Source organism: Diceros bicornis, chromosome 10, assembly GCF_020826845.1.
Source record: "Diceros bicornis minor isolate mBicDic1 chromosome 10, mDicBic1.mat.cur, whole genome shotgun sequence".
In the NCBI taxonomy this organism is placed as follows: domain Eukaryota; kingdom Metazoa; phylum Chordata; class Mammalia; order Perissodactyla; family Rhinocerotidae; genus Diceros; species Diceros bicornis.
In genome coordinates, this window is record NC_080749.1 from 16,322,132 (window position 1) to 16,349,596 (window position 27,465).

The window sequence follows — 27,465 nt, forward strand, 5'->3', positions numbered from 1 at the left end:
TGCATTTTGTGCCTTCAACTCAAAGTAAATAGCAAACACTGCTGTTTGGGAGCTTTTCGGCCCATGAATAAAAAATGTTTCATTTCTAATTCTCACCAGAAGGATTTAAATTAAACAGTAACAGAGGAATTGGGCAGGAGCAGAATACTAAACAGGAACTGGCAAATGAAATAATCCAGCTTTTTGCTTTTACAATGAAAATGAGAATTGCTTCTGCATTGAGAGAGAGAAGTCAAATACCGACCAAGTGTTTTTAAAAAAAGCCTTCTCCACCAAAAGAGCAAAATAGCACTCAGTGGCATTGCATTGTTAACAAAATTTCTTTATCAGAAACTATAATTTAATATTTAAGTATCTCATTTACATGTGACAAGGTATCATATTCAAAAAATTAAATTGCAACTAGAAAACTATTAACCACTAAAAACAATACCAAACACAACCCAAACATTTATAGGAAAGCAATAGCTAGAATTTGAATTGGAAAAAATGTTTCATATTTGGCTCATTAAACAAAGTATCCATTATAGCCTGTAAAAGAGCATCTCTTCTAACTCATCAGAAGTTTATCCTTTGTAGCATGAATAACATGTAAAGATAGTGACTGTATATGCACACGTGTGTATATATATATTGTGAGACATACACAGGTGTGTTGATTTAAAGATATTGTATCTACTGATAACTGGCTCAACTTTGGAAGGTGCTGAAATCCATATTTCTACATGACCTTTGACCCACTTAACAATTTCTTTTTATAAACAGAAATTACATAAAATACTCTGTTTTTATTAACTGAATATTTTCTTAAGCATAATAATAGACAATGAAGGAATTGCACTTATCATAAAGGTACAGTAAGGTGTTAGATTGCAGCTCAGCCATCAAAGACCAGGGACAGTAGTACTGACAAGTTGTGCATTATATGCAGATGATGATGGCCATTGAAATTAAAATGAGAGCAACTAGTTACAGAACAAATAAGGGTGTAACCGAAGAAAACATGCACTATTCCTACTTGAATGCAAAACTAATTTCTCCCAGGAAACCACCCATTTGACCTTCCTTTCACAAAGAAACAGGTTCTGCACCCTTGGCAACACAGTAGACTTGGACTTCTGTATTCAAATTCTAGTTCATTATCTCTGAGTGTGCTGTTCCAGTGTCATTTCCCTAAACCACCCTTGAAATCTGGAGCATCTACAATATTACAGTCTCTTGGTTAGGTTTCATTGAGCCTCAATATACCCTTCAGTTCTATATAAATAGGGTCCATTATTCATCTTCTTCTGGTTCCTGTGGTAACACGGATATTTCTTCCTTTAAACAATCACTGAAGAATCTGAGGATTGTGCTATAGAGATGATACTTGCTCTTCTCAGATACATTATGACCTTCATCTGGGTAGACCTAAGATATTGAAGGGAAAGGAGATTTAAAGTTACCAAAGCAAGTACTGCCCCTTGGAGTTCATTCTTTTAGCTCCAATAGCAAGAGAACTTTGGAAAATAATATCTAACCTAAATCTCATCTAATTCAACTCTGAGTTCTTTATGCTAACCTTTTCTTTTTTATAATAATCACATCATAATCAACATTTGAGACAAAATACAATTTTTATGTATTTAAATTAGGATTTGTTAGCCAAAAGAAGTAGAGCTTTCCATGTTCATGGTGACCAAGACGGCATTAACATTCCCCCTAGCTTGACTAAATTTTAGACAGTTTCTTCCTGACTATAGGACTCTGACCTCACTTTTCTTAGAGAATTTAATTTAGAAAACTTGCATTCTAAATTCATTCTCTGCATCTTTGAAATATAGGTGAATCTTCTTCCAGCCTCTCGTCAGTTGCCAGTTTTACAACTCAGGAAATGTCTTTCTCAAAGACCTGGGAACCATCTCTTTGAAATGTATACACTGAAGGAGATAGCGCGGCTATCTCCCAGTCTCTGTGGGAAAGCAGGAGCCTTGCTCCAAGTTGTAAAATTATCTCCTCTCATAAAGATACAAGAGGCCAATTACCTTTTGGTCCTTTTGGTAAGGCCAGTTACCAAACACAGGTGGACTATGAGTCCTTCCACCTCAGCTCTTTAAAACTCTCCAGCACTGTTTCAAAAGAATTGAACTTAGTCTCTCTTCCTTATTGCAATAGTCTTGACTAAAATCTTCCTTGTCTGTTTAATCCTGTGTGGTACAATTTTTACTTTCACAATGTCCTTTCCAATATAAAGGACATTAGTTATTTTTCTAAAATACAAATACAAATATTGTCATGTCAATTTCTGGGTGTAAAGTTTTTAAATGGTGCCTCATTGCCCTCTGAGTAAAGCCCCATACTCCTTCGCATGGTTTATGACATGACCCACCATCTGTTTATCTCTGCATCTTCATCTTTCATCATCCTAACCGTGGTTCCTGTGTTTTAGATATGTTGAACTATTTTAGTTTTTCCAAATGCTGAGAAATTAAAACTACCTTTTTTCCCTTCTATGACTCTTCCCTCAGACTGAAAGCTCCTTGATGGTATAAAGTATGTCTTATTGACACATCTAGCATAGTGACCACTGTAAATTAAGTCCTTGATAAATGTTTATTAAATGTGGTTGAATGCATAGATGTAAATGATATTGTGCCATCTCCTTTTTTTCTCATAATATTTACACAAACAACTTTTTTCCCCCACTTTTTGGGATAAGAGTGACGGAAAATGAGAAAAAGACAAAGAGACTAGGAGGGAAATAGGAAACTATTCTTTCAAAAGAATTAATTATCAGTGATATGAATAAAAGTCTGAGAAGAAAAAGACATTTTTGAAAGAGTTTATGCAGTTCACTTGTAAAGCATGAGCTGATCCAGGATGAATACACTAATTGGTGTAATTAGGAAAAAAGAACACAATCATTGGTACCTAAAAAACACAGTAAAAAATAATAGCGTGGAGTATGGAGTAGTAGAGAGGCTGTGTTCTGTATCTGACAACTAAAAAACCAAGATAGGAAAACACGTTCTTCTGAAAAAGTGGCTTACCTGCATAGTATAATTCACTCCAGCTTTTATTAGGTGTTTGATTAATTCTGCTGAATGCTGGAAATGAACTTTTGCTGCAAGAAATTCAATTATGATATTTGAAGGAAATACGTTTATTAGGATCAGAACTTTTCTATACCATTTTTTCAAAGAGATTGAGGATTTTACTTTACATACACTGCACATTTAAAAGACTGATACCTGGCTTTAACTAGGAAACCGGTAGATACAATGGTAATAAAACTTTGAGCTTCACATTATAAAAAAATAAACTGAAACAGGAGTACTACTAAGGCTTTATTTATTACACACGATGGTATTCAGATTTACTTTACTGGTTATCATTTATCGTTTCTCATTCACATATTTTATACCATTATAACAATTGTAACATAGTGAATACCTGTCTGGATAGTAACACAGCAAACCAGCTTTATATTCATTTCTGAGGATTACTAGGGCCTGGTCTCAGATAGATACTGGTGTTCTGTTTTATTTTGAATTAGAAAAGAATACCCCACGTTGAGAAAATAGAGTACAATCTCATTTTTCAAGGGCTAAATATTTAATGTGGATCATACGTTTCCCCTGTTTCCTTCTAGCCTGCTTCTGCCTGAACCTAAGATCCAAAACTCTGAAAGAAGCAGCATGGTAGACCGGGGCTGGGTGACAGCATTGGTCCTAACTAACTGTGAGGATTTGGACAAATCACTCAGATCTCTTTGTATAGCTCTTTGCTCATATGCTGCCTGGGCTATTCATTCCTATCCATGTGCATATTCAAATTTCTGTAAATAACTTTTAAGCTAACTTTTTTAAACTGTCTTTATAAAACTAGGGCAGCCTTATCAATAATTTAAGCTTGTTCATTGCTGTAATTCTATGATACTGATTAGTCCTACTACATAGCAGACAATAAGAGATTCCAAATGATTATTCAAATCTTTTTAAAATCCACCCAAGATCTTTTTCAACATCTTCCTATTGTACTTAATGGCAAAATTACCAGATCCTCTTTAAATAAGTTACAAATTGCTCTGTAAATTTAAGCCATTAGAAATGCTAGTTAATAGAGGCAATGAATGAGGCAAATGATCCCTTTTATAACTCATTTGTTTATTGTAGGAAAAAATTTGAAAAGAATCCCATCATTTCTCTGCATGGATATAGCTGAAAAGACAAATATATAACTAGATTTTCCAGCTGGGTTTTTTACTGTTTAGTTTCTAGTACAAACTCTATTGATATTTGCCATTGTCCCCTTCCTAAAATTAAACAAGGACATTAAAGTGAACTGATTTGCTGATAATTTTGGAAGATAATATTAATAATGGTAATATTATAGTGTCATTGATTGAGCACCTATAATCCACCAGTCCCATATGGGATGTGTGGTGTGTGTGTACGTGCAAACACACAAGTGTGCTTCCTGTGATCTGAAGTGACAAGTGCTGAACCTCTGATCAAGTGGGTGAAGCCAGGCCCATCACTGAGTGAGTCAGATAGGAACAATATGATTTGCCTTAATAGCTACAATATATTGACAGAGAAATTTGAATAGCACTAATATATTCTAGGGTGATGGCTAGACATAAAACAGTTTAACCTCGAACATAATTTCTTCCCACAATTAAAGCTTCAGAGCACAGTGAATAAGGGCCTCGATGCTGAATTCAAATCCCCTTTCTACAAATCAACATTTATGTCTTTTTCCGCAAGTTATATAAATTTCATAATATTTACTTTCCCAATCTGCTAAATAAGAAGAGCAATAATAATAATACCTACTGCACAGTATTTTTGTGAAAAACAGATAATATAAAATTAAAAGCTTTTGGCACATTTTCTGACATATAATCAGTACTAAATAATTGCTACTTAATGTTATTACTTTAATATACATGTAAGATCTTAATACCTTAGAACAAAATTGTAATGTCCTTTAAAATGTTTATGCTCTCTTTCATCATGTTTCACCCAACACAGGTATTGTATCATCTAAGTCTTTTTGAAAATTTTGTAATGGTTTTAGATTTTCAGAAAACTTGCAAAGACAGTATGGAAAGTTCCTCTATATCCCTTACCCAGTTTTCCCTCTCGTTAGCATCTTACGCTATTATTGTACATTGGTCACAACTAAAAAGCATTTACCTTTTTTTTTTTTGCTGGGAAAGATTCGCCCTGAGCTAACATCTGTTGCCAATCTTTCTCTCTCTCTTTTCTTTTCTTCCCCAAAGCCCCAGTACATAGTTGTATATTCTAGTTGAAAGTCCCTCTAGTTCTTCTATGTGAGCCACCACCACAGCATGGCTACTGATAGACGAGTGGTGTGGTTCTGTGCCCAGGATCTGAACCTAGGCCACCAAAGCGGAGTGAGCCGAACTCAAACTATCAGGCCATCAGGGCTGGCCCGACAACTAAGAAACATTTAGACATCATGTCTCCTTAACTTCTTTTGGTCTATGAGAATTTTTCAGACTTTCTTTGTTTTTGATGACCTTGACAGTTCTGAGGAGTACTGGTCAGGTATTTGGTAGAATGTTCCTCATTGGGGTGTGTCTGATATTTTTCTCATGGTTAGACTGGGGTTATGGGATTCTGGGCTAAGACCATAGCCATAGAGTGCCACTCATGAAATCGTATCAAGGGAGCATCCTAGCAACATGACCTGTCACTTGCAACCCACTCTACAGGGGAAGGGAGGAGAGGTAAGTTTTGCCTCCTAGAGGGGGAATATCTACATAAATTATTTGGAATTCCACCTAAGGAAGATTTTTCTCTTCTCCCCATTTACCTATATATCAATATTGATCTGAGCTCTAATTTAGCCATGGCCTGACATGCTAGAAAGTTAAATTCAAGACCTGGTATGATCTTTGCTGTAAGATCTCTTTAGTTATAGTCTTTGTAAAATGGGGTAAAAATACTGAGGCAGGGCAGGGTGGACCAACAAAAACAACTTCAAGATGTAGGAAATATTGATTCAAGGCTTTCACTCTCTTCGCTCACTTGCCAGGTAGCCTTGGATAAATCAGTTTCCTCCTTGAAACTGATTTTTGTCATCTGTGAATGAGGCTATAAATACTCAGCCCTCTGTTATAAAGTTTCACATAGAATAATAAAAAAAATATAAATTCTCTGAGCCCTGAACACTTCATGTGAATATAAAATGATATTATTTATTACTAGTAATATCAGTCACATCCATGTCCAACATTTAAAGTGATGAAAAAACTAGAGGTGATATGAAAGTGCTTTTTTAAAAGTTTTTGTTTTAATTTAAGTGGGTAATCTCATCAGAATTTCATCTCAGGGCTGGCACCTTTCTGCTGTCCTATTGTTTTCCAGGTTATTTTCCATTTGAGGCATGCCGAAGAGCATCGTAGTAGCAGTCACTAGCCACAAGTGGGTATTTAAATTTAAATTAATTAAAAGTATTTAATGAAATAAAAAATTCAGTTTCTCAGTCATACTAAACACATTCCAAGTGCTTAAGAGCCACATGTGGCCAGTGGCTACTGTGTTTAACACCAAGAACATTTCCATCACCCCAGAAAATTTTATTGGACACTGCTGCCATTGAGGCTTATAATTCCCTCTCCTCTTAGTCCTGACTTCCTTCTTCCCACTTCCCATCATGCATTGTCTTCTTTGTGCCACTGTTCTTGCTCTCTTCCTCAGCAGGTCCTTGGATGTACCCCTTTGTTCAACATCAGACCCCATTAATCAGCAGCAGCAAATATAATACTTACTGTCGGCAGTCCCATGAATTATTAATATATTTCCTTCTTTTAAGCCATGAACATTATGTAGCACACTGGATGCCTATAAAGGAAAACACAAAAATCTGAATATATAGATCTACCTGTATGTGCATTTTGACTGCATTTTTAGAACAAAAATATTCTTTTTTCTTCATTATTTTTAAATTAGTTACCTGGTATGTGCTTTCTTCTTTAGATGGCATACCAAGGTATCTTTCAGAGAAAGCTGAGGCTGTGACCCAAGAAAGCAGAAATTTAAGAATAAACTAAAAACCATTGGAGTAGCATATTCCATTATTTAATTTCCACATTTCACATTTAACTGTCATGCTCCAGTAAAATTGATTGAATCAGGGAGATGATAAACAGGGGAAAACATCTCCGATAACACATGATAAATGAGCTCAGTTGACCTCCTCTGCATTGGCATTTTCTTCTCTACAAATCAATATATTATATTAGGTCAGTCTATAGGAAGTACTCACCATACAACTTCAAGTCTGTGATGGGTGCAATCACTGATCCACATTTAAAAAGCTTTTCATCTGATTTTAAAATCATTCCTGCAATATAGCCACCATACCCCTGGCAAAATAAAAAAATTTGTATCAATTATTCTTGGAGATATTTTTAGCTTTTGATCACTGTTTGGTAATATGCATATCAGAATGTCTCATCATGTCCCAGGTTTGAGCAAAGAATACACTAAGATCACTTTGTACAGATGAAAATGTTGAAGAGTTGTTTAAATTTTTATATAACAAGCTATTTTAATAACTTTAGGTAAAATATAAAATTAATTAAATATCACCGTGTCAAATATTTGCTCTATGATTTCATACAGTGTATCTGCAAACAGCCACAAATAATTTGAAGCTACAGAAATACAGCACTTATTAAATTATATATCATTTTAGGAAAATTACATATATATATTTAATAAAACATTTAATAATGATTACGTAGAATTGGGAAAGGAGAATTAAATATTTAAAATCTATCATCACAAATATGGATTCTGTTTTCAATTCAACATAACTAAATATTTGCAGGATATGGGAATATGATAAATAATGTTGCTAGTTAGATGAGCTGGATTATTGTTTAAATTTAATTTTTAAATATCCTCTTGCAATGTTTTCAAACTAATTTAATTATAAATTCTTAAAAAATAAGTCAAAGTGTCAGTTTTCTTTTGAAGCCTACAAGCTGACCAGAAAACTTCCAGAGGAAATTTTAACAATTATAGTAATACAAGGCTCAGGGAATGACCTACTGAGTTATCCATTCATTGTAGAAATTAATATTTAGCTGTGCCCTTCAGCTTGCTAGACATCAGAGTATCCTGAGAGATATTAAAAAATATTAACACTCAGATCTTAGCCCCAGAAATTCTGATGCAATTGGTTCACAATGAGGTCTACATTTGAAAGACTTCCAGATGATTCTAGTGAGGTTCAGTGCTATAGGAATCTGTTATTCTCACTAAACTCTTGAGATGAGAAATACAAAATTTCATTTATGTTTATTTGAAGCATCATTTAAAAATTGGTACATGGAAGTCCAAAATGCCATCAGACATTACTGATGTGGCTGAGAGAACATATGTGAAGAGTAGCAGAATATGCCACCCTAAAATAAGCCACTTTGGCATATTGATTATTTTGAGCTGCAGGCACTTGAAATACAGCAAATGCAGGGAGATGCTTTCTCTGAATTCCCCTTATTTGTCTAAAGACAAATCTTCCAAAAGGAACTCAGTTGCCATAGATCCCCTCCCCAGGAATTGCGTCAACCAGGAAAGATTGACTCTTGTCACAGGAGAAGAGACTAGAAGTCAACACCACATGCAGACAAACTTTGTCACAAATTGTATCTCCCATCTATTCTTCAAAGGTCCCATTCATCTTTCCCAACAACCATTTACTCTCTCCTAAAAGGCCTACATTCCTCTTTGTTTTCCCTATTAAAATGGAATTTAATCTTGAATTCTAAGCCACTTCAGAGAGTTACTCAGTTTCCCTGAGTATCTCTCGCTTATACATGAGGTATACACGTCAATAAACTTCTGTTGGTTTTTCTTGTTAATCCGTCTACTATAGGGAGTCTCAGCCAAGAACTCAGAAGGGTGAAGGGAAAATTATTTTTCCTCTCCTACTTATGCCAATTTTGTACTGGAATATTTAGCTAGTACCCAGAAGCTTGAACAAAGCTTCTCCAACAATTAGGAACTGATGGAAAGAAAATTACCCTTTATAGAGTTAAGCCACCACAGAGTGCCTTTGCTCGTCTCTTCGGGAGAGACAAAAATAGCCCTAGGTCAGAAAAATTTGAAAGGAACAGGCTTAAATTTGTTAACACTTCTAAAGAAAGAAGTGGAGGGGAGGAAAAATAATTTCCTTCTACCCTTCTGTGTTCTTGGCTGAGATGCCTTGTAGTAAAAGACAGATTAACAAGAGAAAAATAAACAGAAGTTTATTAACATGTATACCTCACACACACGGAAGATACCCTGGTAAACTGAGTAATTCCCTGAAATGACCCAAGCCACCACATTAAATACCATGTTCAGTTAAAGACAAAGAAAGATGTTAGAGGGAGGACAGTTATGAGAGGTTACCAGAAAAAGAACCATAAACAAGGGGGTTTGTTATACAAATTTAAGTCAGTGCCCTCTCCACTGATGAGTTTCTTATGATTTAGAGTCATTCTTCTCTTCTTGGTACAGAGGTACAGAGAGAGAAACAAATGGAGTTTTCTTTTATAAATGTAAATGTCCCTTACAAAAGAGTAACATCTATGTTTTCAAAGCTTCCCCTGTGTCTGCTCTTTCTTAAAATAATCAGTTCAAAATAATCCTTATACCAAACTAGCATATTCTGGGCTGGCATATTGTGCTTCCCTTCAGAAGTATGAAGTGGTAGGATGAGTCATGCAAAGCAAGCAAATAAATAACTGTTATAAAGCAAAAGTGGAGAATGCCCTTGAAAGTTCTGTCCCTAGAGGGAGCTTTTCTAGCGTATTATTTCTAGTTCTCTGTTGGGGAGATGAGATCAAGGTGTTCCAGCCAAGAGGTTTCAAATAGTTCCCATTGGGCACTACTATTCCCATGGTGAGAAATGCATTTTAGTTGATGTACATCTTGGTTGATAACTTTTCCGGTTCTAATTCCACCATGACCAAGCAAACTTTCAACTGATTATGATTTGTTTGTTTATATAACCTGACTACTTTGAGAGAATAGTTGAATATTCCAATCCACGGAAAAACTGTATGTCACACTTAAATAATATAAATTAATAAATTGGTATTATTGGTAAAATGTTTTTTACCTCAGTTTCACATGATTCTCAGTCTGATTATCTCCAGGAACCAAGAAGAATGGTGCCTTCCAAAGGAGAGGCAGATCCTAAAACTGTGCTTCTCAAGTTGAACGTTCATTCAAACCACTTGGGAATGTTGTTAAAATGCATATTCTAATTCAGTAGATCTGGGGTGGGCCCCAAGATTTTGTACTTTTAACAAACTCCCAGAGAAGGCCTATGATGCTGGTCTACATTTTAAATAGCAAGCTTTTATAGCATAATACTATAATAAAGATACCTACCAGAACATCTTCCTAGCTTCGGCCAGCATTCCCTAGACCAGTGGAGCTTTAAAAACATACATCAGTGCCCACAAAAACAATTCAATCAATCTGTGGAGAATGGGCTGTGGAGCTCTCCATATGATTCTAAAGTGAAGCTAGGGTTATAAATCATTGCTGCTGCGCAGGAGTTGTATTTTACCATTTTTTTTTAATGTGAAAATTTAGGATTAATGAAGCTAAATACTCTTTAAGACTTAATGATAGTGAAAGCTGTTGAATAAAATTCTCTACAGCATTTAAAAACCTAATCCAAAATGCTGCTTTAATTTGATTTATTTCAGAGAAATAACTTCTATTTTTAAAAGAAAATCAACACTGGCAGGAATTAGAATAAATTAAATTTTAATTGCTCACCTTCCTCTCTATTATTTCATAATTATTCACTGAATGTAAGAGTAGATCATGAAAAATTTCTTGGAAAATTATTCCAGAAGAGGGTAGAAATGAGATATAAGTTCTAGCTAGATATAAAGATGGGGATTTTAATTTTCAAAACAACTCATAACTATGAGGAAGATGCCAAAAACTGGGGGTCATCATGTTAACTCTGTATTCAATTACAGGATATTTTTTATTTGATTTAGATAAAAAAGAGTCAATAGTTAGCATAGGCTACTCTGTTTCAATTGTGCCGTGATTTCACTGGTTTCTCAGTGATCAGACTTTTTCATTCATTACAATTGTTATGTCATTTCCATTTGCAAAGAATTTTAAAATTACTTATAAACTTTTAATGAATTTATCTTATTTTTTAAAAAAATCTTGTTTACTTGTAGAATACCTGTGAAATATTGGAAGGAAATTGGATATAAAAGGTCAAAAGTTGTCTTCTATGCTAACTGTAGTTCCTCTCTTCTATTTTCCTCTAGTATCCATGTGATAATTTAAAAAGGTCATACATTCATTTAATCAGTGCTTTCCTGGTGTTCATAGGCCTATCATTTCAATAAGTGTAAAACAGGTAGTATTGTCTACAAATTTGTATTATTTGACAGAAAAAGCATTCTTAGAAATACTATCATTCTATTCCTTAATCAGCTTCCAGGGTCAGAGAGCATAGATTAGAATTGTTTTCTAAGTTCTGAAAGATTAAGCTAGAATAAATAATGGACAACACAAAAAGTATTGGCCAGTTTCTTGGAGTTCACTCTTTCAGCTTCATGGAGACCAACAGTGCAATGTACCTCAGCACTTCTAAGCAAATTTAGTTTCTCCTGGCAAAGTCAATTATAATGGATGAAACGAGTTAGTTAGCTAGACAGACGTAGATGTAGATGTACCTGTGGATATAGATATGTAGACCATAAAAAACAGGATGAATTTGAGACCAAAAGGAGAAAAAGCAGGAACTGGAAATTCAATCAAATATTGATGAATGTAAAGAAAAGAAGTTGATCAGAGATGGTCAATTCCCGGCTATAGTGCTGCCATTCATCCTTCTTTTCCCAGAGGGAATATCTCAAATGAATCATAACACTTTTCACTTTGAATTCTAACTCAGCCTGGAGTCTTACAAGGTAGCCCTGCTTTAGCCTCACTGATTGTGAAAACATGTGTGGCAATTCCATGCCTAGCAGTTCACGAAACTGATAATCCAGTTGACTCCTCAACTGAAAACAAAAATAAAACTAAGCAAAAACAAAAACGTAAATACAAAGTGGTGGTTTAAAAACAAAAGAAAGAGAACAACTAAAACTACAACTAAAAATACTTTTAAATACAATACTAAACTGGTACAAAGATAATGAATCCACAGAGGCCAGACATAAACTGAAAACTGGAAACTGGAGAGATAAACAAGCATAAAGCCTGGGTTTTTTTCAAATGCAAGTGATTCTAGCTTTCTGCTATGATGGCTCCTTCAGTGGATGGGGAATACAAAATGCATAGATTCCACACAGTGGGTCTAAAAAGAGACTGCACAAAGCTAGACCTCTAAAGGGCTATCTAAAGACGACAAGAAATGAATATACTGCACAAAAAGGATTGGTGAAAATGTTTTTGTTTTTTCTTCCTGTCACGAACTTTTACAGAGCTAATAAAAAAAATTAATCTTGACTGAAAATTTGAGCCATAAGTCCACACTGGGGTTTGCAGACCGGTTGTACCATACCTGTGTGATTAAAAGCAAAACAAAACAAAATACAAAAATGCAAATGCAGTATGAGCCTAAAAGAATTTCCATAGATAAAATTCCAATTGTGATGGAAGACAATAAATCACAGATTCAGAGAACCCATCAAAATTCATATATGATTAATAAAAAGATATCCCTAACTATACACATATTGGAGAAACTATAGAACACCAAAGAAAAATATCTTAATACAAATGTGAAAGATTCAATATTTCTTAGATGTCAATTCTCTCCATGTGATCTACAGATTCAGCACAATTCCCACAAAAATCTCTATGGGCTATTTTGTAGAAATTACAAAAGTTGAGTCTAAAATTTACAAAGAAATACAATGCATCTAGATGAGATAAAACAACTCTGAAAAAGAACAAGATGGAAGAACTTCTATCTCATTTCAAGATATAATACAAGGATGATTTGCAGTTTTTTAATTATATCTCAATTTAAAAAATGAAAGAAAAGGGAGGAATAGGTTTGTGGTTATAACATGCTTCCTGTGATTTAGCAAGCCTTAATATGAAAGTCTCTGTTGCACAACCTGAATGATCAATAAATCAGTTGTGTTAAAAATGTATATATGTATGAATATATATGTACATGTATATATGTATGAATATATATGTACGCGTATATATATATATATATGAATGGCAATAAACACATGAAAAAATGCTCAATATCATTAATCATCAGTGAACTGAAAATGAAAATAAAATGACTACCTCTATTCACCCATTAAAACGGTTTAAATTAAAAAGACTGATAATACTAAGTCTTCGGTGAGGAAGTAGGGCACCTGGAACTCTCATACATTGCTGTTGGTAAAATAAAATGATATAACTACTTTGGAAAAAGTTTGGCAATTCCTTGTAAAAGTAAACATGGACTTATCATACAATCTAACAATTTTACTCCTAGATTTTTACCAAGAAAAATGAAAATATATTTCTACTCAAAAACTTGCACACAAATGTTTATACCAACTTTACTCATAATAAGCAAAAATTAAAAACAACACAAATGTTCAACAATAGGTAAGTGGCTAAACAAATTATTTGGTAGTCACACAATGAAATACTGTTCAGAAATATAAATGAACAAAACAAAAAATATATTTACAAAAAGGAAAAAAGGGAAAGAAAACAAAAAACAACTCAATCAAATTGAATGGAAGAAAGAAGGAAAAATAGAAAAAATAAGATAGTCACAAATAATGAAAACAATAACATTTAAATATGTCAGTAATCACAATTAATATAAATGGATACAGACTTCAATTAAAATATAGAAATTGGCAAAAAATAAAAAATATTCACCTTTCTTCTCTTTAAAGGGGCATACCCAAAACACGAGGACAAGATTTGGAAATAATAAGATGGAAAAGTGAAAAACAAGCGTGTACTAATCAAAAGAATGCTGGTGCTGTTATTTTAATATCAAAAAACCGTCATCTCTAATGCAAAAAAAATTAATAGAGATAAAAACTGGATCAGTGCAAAACAATAAGAGATTCAGTTCACCCAGAAGATATAATAATTCTGAACTTGGAGGGCCTAAATATAAATAGCCCTAAAATACACAGAGCAAATATTAACCTAACAAAGAGAAATAGAAGAATTCACCATTATAACGGGATTTTTAATCTGCCTCTCTTGGAAATTAGAGACAAAATAAATCAATAAGTAAATTTATGATTTGAATACCACAATGAACAGTTTGACTAAATGAACATGTATATAACACAACCTTTTAAGCACATATGAAAGTTTTACAAAGTATGGCCTTCCTTGGTCATAAATCAACTGATATTTCAAAGGATTTCTGTTATTCAATTCAAAGGATTTCTGTGGCCAATTCTCTCACCACAACTCTGCTCTAATCAAAGTCAATAACAGAAAACTACCAAAAAAATTTTTATTTTATTTTGAATAAAAATAATTCAGAGGGCATAGACTTATCTTGGAAATCGAGAAGTACTTATAAGTTTTTAAGAAGTACTACATACAAGTAATAGGGTGAAGTACCTAAGGGAGTATTTCAAAGAGATTTTATAACAAATGCTTACATTTGAAAGGAAGAATGCTAAAAATTAATAAGCTAGACATTTAACTTAAGAATTAAAACAAATTTAAAAAGTAGAAGAATAAAATAATGGTAAGAGTAGAAATTAGCAAAATACAAAACAAAGATAAACAGAGAAGAACTAAGCCAAAATACAGTTCATTAAAAAAGAGGGAGGGATGGAGGGACGGAGGGATGGAAGGGAGACAGCAGAGAGAGCATCAAGAGAGAGCACGTGTGCAACCAAGGGCAAGAGAGTGCTCCAGCCAAAGGAGAAGAGCCCTCATAAGTCATACCGGGAGTCAAAATGAGACATTACCACCACCAGTGGAATGATTCAACATACAATAATAGGACATTATATGTTACGCTTTGAAAATATTCTTAAAAAATATATGATATGGAAAAAATCCTTTTCAAAGTACTAAAACTGACTCCAGAAGAAATGGAAAAAATCTTAATAGCTGTGCATTGATTAAATACGTTTAAACATTAATTAAAATTTTTCCAACAAAGAAAGCAAGAGCTCCAGATACCTTTACAATCTAAGTCCAATTCTAAAGAAGCTCTTCCAGACAATAGAAAAAGCAGGAACATTAGTCCCAAGCCCATTTTACCAGTTTAGCAGAAACTAATTTGATACTAAAAGGAAACATTTCAAGAAAAAAACATTACAAGACCTACTGAGTCATAAAGCTAATAGCATTCTTTGTATACTCAGAAAGCCACTTTCTAATTTAAAATTCACTCACAGATATGCATATTTGTTTAATTGAAATGGAATATTTTTTCCCACTTAAAATAAATCCATTTATGTCTTCATTTGTTTATATCCTTTGTCAGTCTGTTTATATTTAGATTGCCAGAGTCAGTTGCCCTGAGGCTCATCAGCCCCCAATACAATGATAAACATGAGATTTTGAACTTCTAAATATGAGGCTTAGAGTTTTATTTTCCCATATTTTTAGTCTAACATCCAAATTTCCTAGTTAATATGGAGGACCCTTTAAGGTCTGTGCCCAGCCTTCCTCCCAGTCTTATTGTCTATCATTCCCTTATGTGAACCTTAACTACAGTGACTTTATTTCACTGTATCTTCCCTTCACTGTATCATATTTATCTCTAAACATGCTCCCCTTACTGAAACGGCATTTACATGAGAGTATTCTCCTTGCTTTCTACTCGCTGAATGATTTTCACCATCCACTTCATGTTCCACTTTCTCCATGAGGCTTTTTACAACCTTCTGAATCTTCCAAATTTCCACAGTAACGAATGTTTGTATAACTCATTTGGTCCTTTATGCATATTTGTGTGTACAGTAGGTAGAGCACTGAAATACATAAGCCCTGAGTCCTTTGTAAATTGTTATCAGGACCATTAAGGAATAAAATGTGCTCCACCATACGCACTTTTTTTGTGGTAAAAAACACACAACATAAAATTTACTATCTTAACCACGTTTAAGTGTACAGTTCAGTAGTGTCAAGTGTATTCACATTGTTGTGAAACTGATCTGCAGAACTTTTTCATCTTGTGAATCTGAAAGTCTATACCCATGAAATATCTTCTTTCCCCCTGCCCCAGGCCCTAGCAATTACCATTCCACTCTGTTTCCATGAACTTGACCACTATAGACACCTCATAGAAGTGAAATTACACAGTATTTGTCCCTCTGCGACTGGCTTACTTCACCAAGCACAATATCCTAAAGGTTCATCCATGCTGCAACATGTGACAAGATTTCACTATACGCACTTTTGTAATGTATCTAGTTTCCACTTCTTTGGAATGATCACTTTCTTAGATATTTTCATTTTTTCAATAATATTTTTATCACTAATTATGGACTTTCATTTATTTATTTGCTTGCATTTATGTTGGATGAGCATTGTTCCCAAATATTTTTATTGATCTGTTGAATACTATTGACAACAAGAAATAATTACAACAAAGACATGGTGCGCTGCAGATATCTGAAGTAGGAGGAGAATGGTAGTGATTTATGCTGATTTTTATTTTACTCATTTGTTAAGTAGTTTCTCGTGTACCTACTCGTCAGTGTACACCACTAACATTTATGCCCCAGTCAAATTACCAGTTATTTCATGTCGTGGGAGATCGGGATTTGGCCACCCTGAAATCTATCTCTTTACCTTGGTTGTTTTCTCTGAGGACATTTGACCTCCCCCACTAACTGCCTAAAGAATTTGACATGGTAGCTCCTTCCTGGAATAGATCTATCATGATGGCTGTAAAGATAACGTAGGGTAAATGTTACAATAGGAAAGGCACCAACAAGCCCCTCTTATCAGAAGTTCTGTCTCTCTGGCCCCATTCTCTGGATGACCCTGCGAAGAGTTGCCAGACAATCATTTACATTTATAAGGGAAATCTCCATTTGTAAAGGTATCTCCTTCTCTGTTTGGAGAAGAGAGGGGGATGAGCTCATTTCTAGTGACTTGTCAATGTGGAAGGTGAGGCCTTGAGCTACATAATAAACCTTACTCTTGTTTACTGTGCTTTAGTGGTAATCTCCTGTAACTGACTCCCCCCACCCCCAAAATCCTCCTTTGTCACTGGCTGAAAATGATATTTAAGACGAGAATTTCTGCTATTGTGTTGAAAAACGCAGTGTCCCTGCTTTCTCCCATGTATACATGTTATTAAACTTGGTATTATTTTCTCCTGCTAACCTGTCTTGTTGATTATTTGGCCTGCCAGAAGAACCTTAAGGGAAAGGGCAGAGGGAGATTATCCCTCTTCCCCCGACAGTTTTGGCGAGCCAGCCAGGAGCCACACTGGCTGGCAAGTTGCCTTCTCTGGCTGGAAGACCTGCCTTCTCCCTGGACTACTGCAGATGATGAGATACGGGAACGCCTGACAAAAGCCGGCAAAAAGGTAAGACTTCTTACCATGTCAGCCTCCCGGAATCTCTAACTGCGAAGTCTGGTAGAAGGAAAGGGTGAAAATTTTTTCTCTTTCTAAATTTAGATTGGCAGGAGAAAATATTTGGGAAACTAGTTTCTTGGGCTTTTAGTGACTCTTGGTTTAAATTTGGTAGAGTACTCTTGGTTTTGATCTTGATCCCTTTTCCTCCCAGAGGTAGTCTCTGTTTTTCTCTTTTGTCTGTGTCTTTTGTCATAAGAAGAAAATACCATAGGGTAGGACGCAGGCATAGGCCCTATAAGCCTGCTGTCCGGGCCGGCCCCACAGACTGGTGAGTTTGCAGGTCTCACCAGACCGGCGTCTACAAACTTTGCTGTGGGTTATTATGCACATGAAGTGAAGGTCATTGCCAAGGGCATCTTGGAAGCCAAAAAGGCCGCAAATTTGGTGGGCGCGGGTCGAGCAGTTAAGAGCCATTAGGGCGCTCGCCACTTTCAGAAGACTCCTGTGTCAGGATAAGTTGGGTCATGGAACGGGGTAGATGACACAGGTCCCCCGCCAACTGCAAGAAAATGTCCGTGCAACGACGAGGTACTCTGTAAAGCACACAGTCCCCAACCCCGTGGCACCTCCCCCTCTAGGTATTATTCTGGCTCCAAGAGACCTAAGGCGTGGCTAAAGCTGTCATTGTGCACAGAAAAAAAAAAAAAACCGGATGAGGTTTTTCCTTCTGTCTTGTTCTGTGTCCTGAGAAAACTTGGCTTTGTGACCAGTGAGAATGTTCTCCTTGGTCTCCACCATACAGAAGGTGCATTTACCAGGGTGCACCTTGGTGGCCAGTCGAGTAGACTGGGGTTCCGAACTGTCTCTTTGTCCGGCTGTGCCAAGTTCTCAGGGGAGTTTGTCATAAAAGGCCCAGTCCATAAGGGCTTTTGTCGTCTTAACCTTCGTTGCTTGTTAGTGCTGGAAAAATCCCATTCCAGTATTGCCTGCCCGGTGTCACAGATTAGCAGGTCTGTGACTGGAGGCATCCCACACTATTGTGGGAGACCGGAGACACCGTTTTCACTACACCATCCTTACCGCCTGTGCAACGAAGGTCTTTACTTTCTCTGAATATCTTTGGGAGTAAATTCTGTGGATCATGGGGGCTACATCATCTGTGCCCTCACCAGGGACGCCTCTTGCGTCCATGATAGATTTATTCTAAGCGTGAAAAATTACCTCCGGGTCTTTCCTTAAAAAGGCTTATTGGTTCGAGTCACTATTAGAATAAATATACAAATAAAGATCCTACTCGTCAATGGCCAGACGACGGATCCTTTGAATTAGAAAAACTTCTAAATTGGGAAAAAAAAAATGTTTTGAGAGCTCTCACATAATTATTTATTTGGTACCTAAAAAAAGGCCAAAAAAAAGGAAGGAAAAAAATTTGACTAGCCTTAAGACCTTGACTCAGGTTACAATTGAATTAAAAACATGTAAAAGTATAAGTGTTGATAAGATTATAAAGGTTGGAATGTTTGAGCTAATTTTATATAAAGAGGTTACATCAACTTTGCCTGAGTATGTTTTAAAATGTCTGACTGGGAATGCTTCCCTTGTCCAAAATTAGAAGACCAAGACCTATTGATAAAAATCTTAATGATAACTATGTTTAAAGGTATAAGAAGTGATGAAAATTGCATGAAATTTTATAGAAAAAAACTGATGTTATTTCTATTACAGAACTGGTTAACAAAAATAGTAATTTAAATGATGGCTAATTTTATCTGAAGTCTTATAAAGTCTTATAGACAATCTAAATAATTATTGGGAACAAGTAAATAGTTGTAAAAAAGATAAATGTTAGATGAACTTTAAACAATAATTATGTGTTATGGTGGTTACAGCTTCCAAACTCTTTTTGGTGACTTAAAGCTTTAGAGTTTTGCTAAATTTTATTAAAAAAAAATTCTCTATCATCATTTCCAAATAAGATAAGATATTAGACATTGATTGCTAAATGTACGTTTGTCTACTTTTGGCTTTTCATTACAGGAAAACTAAAAGGTGTTTTGGGTCTATTGGTAAACGTGTTTTATTAAAAGATTGTACTATAAAGTAACATGTTTCTAGAAGTTATAAAGTGTTTATAAATTTTCCAAGCCACAAGATACTAATGTAAAAGAAAGTTTATAATTGTTTAGTTTTTACTTACAAAGTGAAGTTTCTAAAGGTTAAAATTTCTAATTAATATATGTGATTGAAGCTACTAAAAATTAAAAAAAATATGTCTGTGTACAAGGAAAATAAGATATATAAAGAAAGAACAAAGAATGAAAATATTTTGTTTGGTTAAGAAAGATAAATTTGTCCTCAAATACTAGAAGGGAAAAAAAAGACATGGGACAAATTCTGAATGTAAAAAGAAAGTTATAGAAGGTTTGTAGAAGAAGAATTCTGGAAAAAGAGTTTTTGTATGGTCAAGTTGGCTAAGATTGAAATAAATTTAATTAAATAAATGAGTTTTAATAGCAGAAATAAGCTGGTGCAAAATTGAAATTTCTCGTAAAAGGATAATTTGCTTAAACTTGATAAAGAGGTTATAAAAGATTTTTCTTTACCTTTGAGTAAGTCTACCTAAAAAAAAAAAAAAACTGTTAAAATAATTTCCTGTGTTCAAAAGACTGAGGTCTCTCTATTACGGCTTTTTGGACTATTAATGCTCTGTTTGCTTTGACTTTTTATATTTTTGACAAGCTCCCCAAAATTCATATCTTAAATAAAGTCTTTATTTTTACTTTTTTCTTTGAGAATTTTCAAAGGGCCCTGAAACTTCTCAAAGAAATTTGCTCTCTTCCTATAAAGAAAAAGACAAAGAAATTTGCTCTCTACCTATAAAAAAAAAGATACTAAACTTATTAGGCTTATTCAGTATGGTAAATTACATAAAAAACATTGTGAGACAAGTGATGATAAGCCTGCTTAGGTGGTATTTTGTGGGTTAATGTTAATGATATAGGCGTTTTAAAATTAGATAACATTACTAAAATTCTGATCTGTCCTGGTTATCAGTCATAATTCTGGTTATTATTATTTTAAAGTGTTGTTTGTCACAAAATTAACCAAATTTCCTTGTCAATTGCCATTTTGAGGTCTTGTTGTTTACAGACACTTCTTTGCTCTAATGCTTTTGCAAAATATGTTTCAACTTCAGAAAAATTCATAGAAAGGACTCTGATATTTACACTAGAATACAGGTTTCTGACAAACTTTCTGATCATAAAACTGAACTTGGTAAAAAATTACAGAAATCTGATAGAGAAACTGACTTCATGAAGCTGCTAACAATAAGATTGGGATCAAAAATAGATTACACAGGACTAAATAAACTGATAAAGATGATTATAATTTTTATGATTTTTCGTTTAAAGTATTGCTGAATTTTTAATGTTTTGTTTTTTCAGATTTAAAAAAAACTTTTCTCCCGAGATAGCTATGACTTATAACAATTTAGTAAATGATACTTTTGTAAGTAAAATAAAAATATTTATCTTTTTTCTCTCTATCTGATCCCTCAAATTTAGAAACTCTTAGTGAGTGAATATTGTTGTTTTCATGGCAATATAGTTATTTGCATAAGTTCAATAAGAATCTGTTCTCCTTATAACAGGACACAATTGAAAACACTAGTTATATTACCAAGGCTGTGACTAGAACATCATATTTGCGATATAACCATACAGCTTTTGAAGAATAAAGATTCGACTTTATAAAATAAAGCCACGTAAAAATATTGGCCTGGTACCTTATGTTCCAAGCAACACTTAGCAGGATAAGTAAAGAATGTCACTTATCTGACAGGTACAAAGAACCTCAAATATTTTGGGAGAACCTCGAAAGAGAGAAATTCACCCAAATCTGTAGATATTACAGACAACGTCTGATGACAAAATCCTTGGCTTGGCTTTCCTGGCCTCGAGAGGCCTTTGAAGTTCAATCTGAGATTCCTTATAAAAAGTTCCAGCAAAGCAGATTTAAAAGAGCCTATGTGATCAATTGCTATTCTTGCTGTACTTATGTTAATAATTGGGCCAACTCTATTGAAACTAGACTTATTTTGCAAACTAGTTAGTTTTAATTTGGCTATCTTAATAAAAATGAGGGTGATTTTAGAGAAAAAAATTATATTTCAGTAAAAACTATTTCAGTATAAGTTTGCGGATATTAGATCCTAGTTTTGTTGTCTTTTGAGGTTTTTGTTTTATATTTGTTGACTAGACTGGATCCTGATTTCTTCTAGTCTCCTGAAATATCTGGCTACAGATATCCAAACTAACGTTTTTGATTTTTTCCATCATTTTCATTTAAAATTACTGAAAACTGAACCTGCCTTTTTTCCTGAAGCCTTACAAACTGAAGCTGATGGACTTGATATAAACTTGAGATGACCTGACGACACCATCCGAGACATTTTAAACTGCAAAAGATGCTTTGACGCTGACATCTAAAATTCTTCTTCACTGACTGTCCTCTAAACTCAAAAACTGCTTTACAACGTGCTCTAACCATTAACCTTGTTTTTCTTTCGTTTACACAGAAATGCTTCTTATTAAATACTTGATTGCTTGCTTCCACAATATAGGTTTAACTTTGAGAGCCCACCTGCATCACCACCTTCTAAAATGAACTTAATTGAACTGATCTATTATCAGGACTAAAAAATGTGTTCAGTGAGATGAAACAATCTACCAACTCAACTTCTGGACTATGAAACTTCTTTAAGTTTCAAAAAGACTGTGAAACTTTTAGTTTCAAAGGCGGGACTGTGGGAGATCGGGATTTGGCCACCCTAAAATCTATCTCTTTACCATGGTTGTTTTCTCTGAGGACATTTGACCTCCCCCACTAACTGCCTAAAAAATTTGACATGGTAGCTCCTTCCTGACATAGATCTATCATGATGGCTGTAAAGATAACGTAGGGTAAATGTTACAATAAAAAAGGCACCAACAAGCCCCTCTTATCAAAAGTTCTGTCTCTCTGGCCACGTTCTCTAGATGACCCTGCGAAGAGTTGCCAGACAATCATTTACATTTATAAGAAAAATCTCCATTTGTAAAAGTATCTCCCTCTCTGTTTAGAGAAGAGAGGGAGATGAGCTCATTTCTAGTGACTTGTCAATGTGGAAGGTGAGGCCTTGAGCTACATAATAAACCTTACTCTTGTTTACTGTGCTTTAGTGATAATCTCCTATAACTGACTCCCCCCACCCCCAAAATCCTCCTTTGTCATTGGCTGAAAATGATATTTAAGACGAAAATTTCTGCTATTGTGTTGAAAAACGCAGTGTCCCTGCTTTCTCCCATGTATACATGTTATTAAACTTGGTATTATTTTCTCCTGCTAACCTGTCTTGTTGATTATTTGGCCAGCCAGAAAAACCTTAAGGGAAAGGACAGAGGAAGATTATCCCTCTTCCCCCGACAATGTCATGTAGCTCTGTGTTCACTTGTGAATACGGGAAAGTACTTCATGTTTAAATCCATGAGCACCAAGAATTTGCTTTGTCTAAATAGTGCAAAATCTCCTTCCTTTTATCTTAGTATCCTTGCCGTGTCTAGCCCAGTGATATTTATCAAGTAGGTGCTTAATAAATATCTATATGAGGTCTATATTTCTACTATGAAAATGCTGTTGAACCCGACATAAAAATTATTGCAATAAGAAGTAAATATCCTGCAGAAAGCAGAGAAGATATAATTATGCATATGGAGAGCTTTCTGTTTCTAAGCCATGTCCATCTTCCCAAAGGCTGTGGGAGTTGCTGTTCCTGCTGTGCCTTGAGAGATCTGTATGATTTGCTCCCTTTTGTTATGTAGGTATCAGCTTAGATATCACTAATCAGAGGGGCATTACTTGACCACTCAATCTAATAACATTGGCCCTTCCTGCAGTTAACTTTTATCCATCAATTTTTTTTGTTTGTTTTCCTTCTAAGATTTGTTATCATATGAAACTATGTTTTTCATTTATTGTTTACTATCTGTTTCTCCTCTCTAGAAGATAAGCTTCACAAAAACAGAGTCCTATTGTTGCTCTATTTCTAATACCAGGCACCATTTAGATACTCAATAAATAGTTGCTCAATTAATAAATAACTATATATAATATTAATTATAATATTACATTTTAAGGGATAAGACAGAGAAATTATAGTAAAATGAGGAAAGTAATTATATATGTATACATATAAATACATACTACACACCCACACACACACACACATATATACACATACATATATGTACACACAACATTTCTACTATTTACCTTTCCGAAAATGCTTAATCTTTTGGAATCAATGTATGGCTGTTTCAGTAGAAATCTGCAATGAGAAAAAAATATACACTTACATCTTTTTGAGTCAAATGTACATGGAATTCATTCTTGGCACCAGAGTAACCAGAAATCAGACTAGAAATACTTCATTAGTTTCAGCTCTTTTCACGTAGAAGGGTCACGTATCACCAAATCTTGCTAGTCAAAGTGAGAGTCCAGTAGTTTGAGTATCACCTGGTAGCTTGATACAAATGCAGAATCGTGGGCCTCATTCCAGGCCTCCTGAATCAACATCTACATTTTAACACTATCCTAGCCAATTTCTATGCACTGTTTTAAAGAACTGAACAGCTTTCTCAGGTCATTCTTTCATGGCAGTGTGGTAACGGTATCTATGAAGCTCAAGAACTGTTAATTAACTAGGGAAATAATAGAATTGTGGATTATTGTAAATAAATAATGCAGTGGTATAATCAAGGTCTCTGTCATTTTCATAAATCCAAAGTGAATTCCAATTCCACAGAGGACGTAAAATAATTCTTTTATTATGGCACTAAGAGAAAAAGGTACTTGAAAAAAAATGCAACAGACTATATGATTAACTTAGAAAATTGTCCAATCACTAAAATACAAATCTCTGAGTCAGCATTGAGTAGTTGCATATATCATACACCTAGCTTCTGTCATTATAGGAAAAACAATAGGAAAATGTGCTCCCACTTACTTCACAGCTGCTATTTGGTCCTTTACTTCCACTGAACCTAACCTTCGATGAATTTCCTGCAAAATTTTCAGGCCCTGGAATCCGCTTCCTCTACCATCAAATCGTGCTAGGATGACATTATCTGTGTCGACAAGTACTGAATCCCAGTCAATATGGAATTTATCTGTAACAAGCTGGCCTCCTGGTTCTTCATCCCTGCAAATACCAACACGTTGGACCAAAACAAGAGCATTGACAATCCGGTAGAAATTTTAGCTTTCACACTTATTAGTTAATAAAATATATAGAAAAGATCTATGTTGGCTAATAAAATTTCCGTTAATTCCTGATGATAACCTGAAACTTTAAATGCCATTTTTCTTTGTAGAATTTTAAATGACAATTTCTCTGAATTAAATGAAAATATGAAACAAGATTTAAAACTGTGCATGAGAGATTAATTTAACTCATTTTTCAAAAGGGAAACATGAAGAAAAATGCATGCATTTTCCATAGGCATTTCTAAAGAATGACTGTCAAGTTGACACACAGGCTCATTTCTATTGGATTTCTTCCAGACAGTGTGTTTTAGAAATGTCTTGCATATGGTATACAAGGGCTAAAGGATCTGATAGAAAGCAGAATCAGTTATGGAGTCTTAGTAATAATTTATCAAGAAATGTACAATACTAAAGAATGTCAGACTCAACAAGAAAAACTGCATTAATATTTCCTGAATTGTTTTTTGGGGGATGGAATTCTTGCTGAAGGGAATTTAAGCAAATAGTGAGGAAACATTCTTTTTCATCACTAAAGCTGACAGCAAGAAAAGGAAGCAGAAACACATATGTTTGAAAAATTTGAAAGCTAGAAGTAAAGGACACACAAATTATAAAGCATGAACATTCTCTCTAGAGGGAAAAGGTGATACAATTTTCAAACGTCAGATTTCCATGGTATTTATTATTTTATTTTCCAGAATATAGAAAAGGTAAAAAAGTTGACTCATAAGTCACACAGATTAGCTAGGTCCACACCTAGGTATATAGGTATAGTTCAAACATGCAGCTGTCCATGTGACAGACTTGAAGAGCATCAACACATCTCACACTCTGAAAAGATCTCCATTTTTATTTAGCCTACCTACCAGAAATCTTGACCTTACTCACTCTCCTGTAAAGACACTAAACTCTCTTGCGTTCATGTTTATCCAAATGTGTTACCTAGAAGCACCAATAAACAAACTCATCCACATTAACAAGCTTTTAGGTTCTCAGATTTGCTAAAGAAAATGACTTCTGGGAAGCAAATGGAACTGAGCAGATACAGGTGTTGAGAGGGGTCAGTGAGTCAGATAAAGGAGGAAGTAGGTAATAGAGCAAAACTTGAGACAACTGAAATGTATTGAATGCTGTTATGGGCTGAATTGTGTCTCCAAAATTCATGTGCTGAATCTCTAACGTCCAGCACTTCAGAATGTGCCTGTATTTAGAGAGAGGGCCTTTACAGTGGTGAGGAAGTTCAAATGAGGCCCTTAGGGTAGGCCCTAATCCAATCTGACTGGAGTCCTTACAAGAAGAGGAAATTAGGACACACAGAGAGACTCCAGGGGCATGCATGCAGAGGAAAGACATTGTGAATAGGCAGCAACTGCAAGCTAAGGAGAGAAGGCTCAGCAGAAGCCAAACCTGCTGATACCTTGATCTTGGGCTTCTGGCCTTCAGAACTGTGAAAAAATAAATTTCTGTTGTTTAAGATACCCAGTCTATGGTATTGTGTTATGTCAGCCCTAGTAAACTAATACAAATGCCTTCTGTGGTCTAAGCACTTAAAATCTATTATCTTATTTACTACCAAATTTATTTAACCCTTTTGGGGAGGAATCTGTCTGTTGCGTGGCTTATTACATCTATTATTATTCCTACATCATAAATAGAGAAACTATGCCATGAAAGTGTTTTAATCATGACTCCTCTCCATGCCCTCCTAAATCACACATTTAATGGTGATCCTGTGATCCAGATCCAAATCTGTTTTGTTCTTCCAACATGTTTGCAATCTTAGCTCTTTTTTTAATTTTATTTTTTAATTTATTTTAGTTTCTGCAACCTTAGGTCTTGATCAGATTATTAAGAATTGTTACTACACATATCCACGTGCTCTAACCTAGAATTCTAAATGCCTAGTCCAGAATGACGTCTGGAATTGCTAGTTTTGTCCAGTTTTCCAGGTGATACAGATATAAATTGTCTAGCATTTGAGAAATAGCATTATGCCTAGCACAGTTTCTGGTGCATGGAGAACACAGCAAATGCTTGTTGAACTAGACCATTTCAGAGAAAGTAGGCCCAGGTGATGTTTGAAATGGAAAGACCTTAAAAAGCCTTGAGTTTAAATAGAGACACTATTTTGAAGCTTGGGGATTTATTGCAAATATTAGAAAGCAAAACATGATGCATAGAGGATGAGCTACAAGGATTGACTTCATCCTTTAAGCTGAGTAAAAACATGACAGTTTGAGTCCCAACTTCACTATGAACATAGGCAAGATACTAAAACACTAAGATGCAGTTTCCCTATCTTTAATAATAGTAAAATACTGCTTGTATCCCTCAAAGAATTTTGTAAGCATTAAATGGCATAATGTATTTGAAAATACTGTATGAAATGTAGTAAGCGGTATAAAACCACTGTTAGATTCATCAAACAACAGAAACTGTTATTACTCTTTTTGTTTGAAACTACTTTTTCTTATATTCAGCATATTTCCTTAGAGTTCAAAATTGAGAACTATATAAAGGATTCTGGCCAGTTGTGCAGAAATTAAACTGGGAAATATTTATGGATAAAGGTATTATGCCATGTCATATGACCTATTATATCAGGAGGACTTCCATTTTCTAGATGGA

At 34.7% G+C, this 27,465-nt stretch overlaps 1 protein-coding gene across 4 annotated transcripts in view; it reads right to left on the reverse strand.

Moving 5' to 3' along the window:
- Positions 1-382: 382 nt before the first annotated feature.
- DPP10 (dipeptidyl peptidase like 10) overlaps positions 383-27,465 on the reverse strand; it is an 802,065-nt gene continuing 774,982 nt past the window's right edge. For all 4 annotated transcript variants that reach the window (XM_058548842.1, XM_058548839.1, XM_058548841.1 and 1 more), the window contains 7 exons: positions 24,578-24,772; positions 23,845-23,899; positions 7,279-7,378; positions 6,967-7,025; positions 6,782-6,854; positions 3,030-3,103; positions 383-1,410 (listed from right to left, as the gene is read on the reverse strand). In XM_058548842.1, the coding sequence (XP_058404825.1) occupies positions 1,276-1,410; positions 3,030-3,103; positions 6,782-6,854; positions 6,967-7,025; positions 7,279-7,378; positions 23,845-23,899; positions 24,578-24,772 (691 nt within the window). In that variant the 3' untranslated portion in view covers positions 383-1,275. The remainder of the gene's footprint in view (positions 1,411-3,029; positions 3,104-6,781; positions 6,855-6,966; positions 7,026-7,278; positions 7,379-23,844; positions 23,900-24,577; positions 24,773-27,465) is intronic.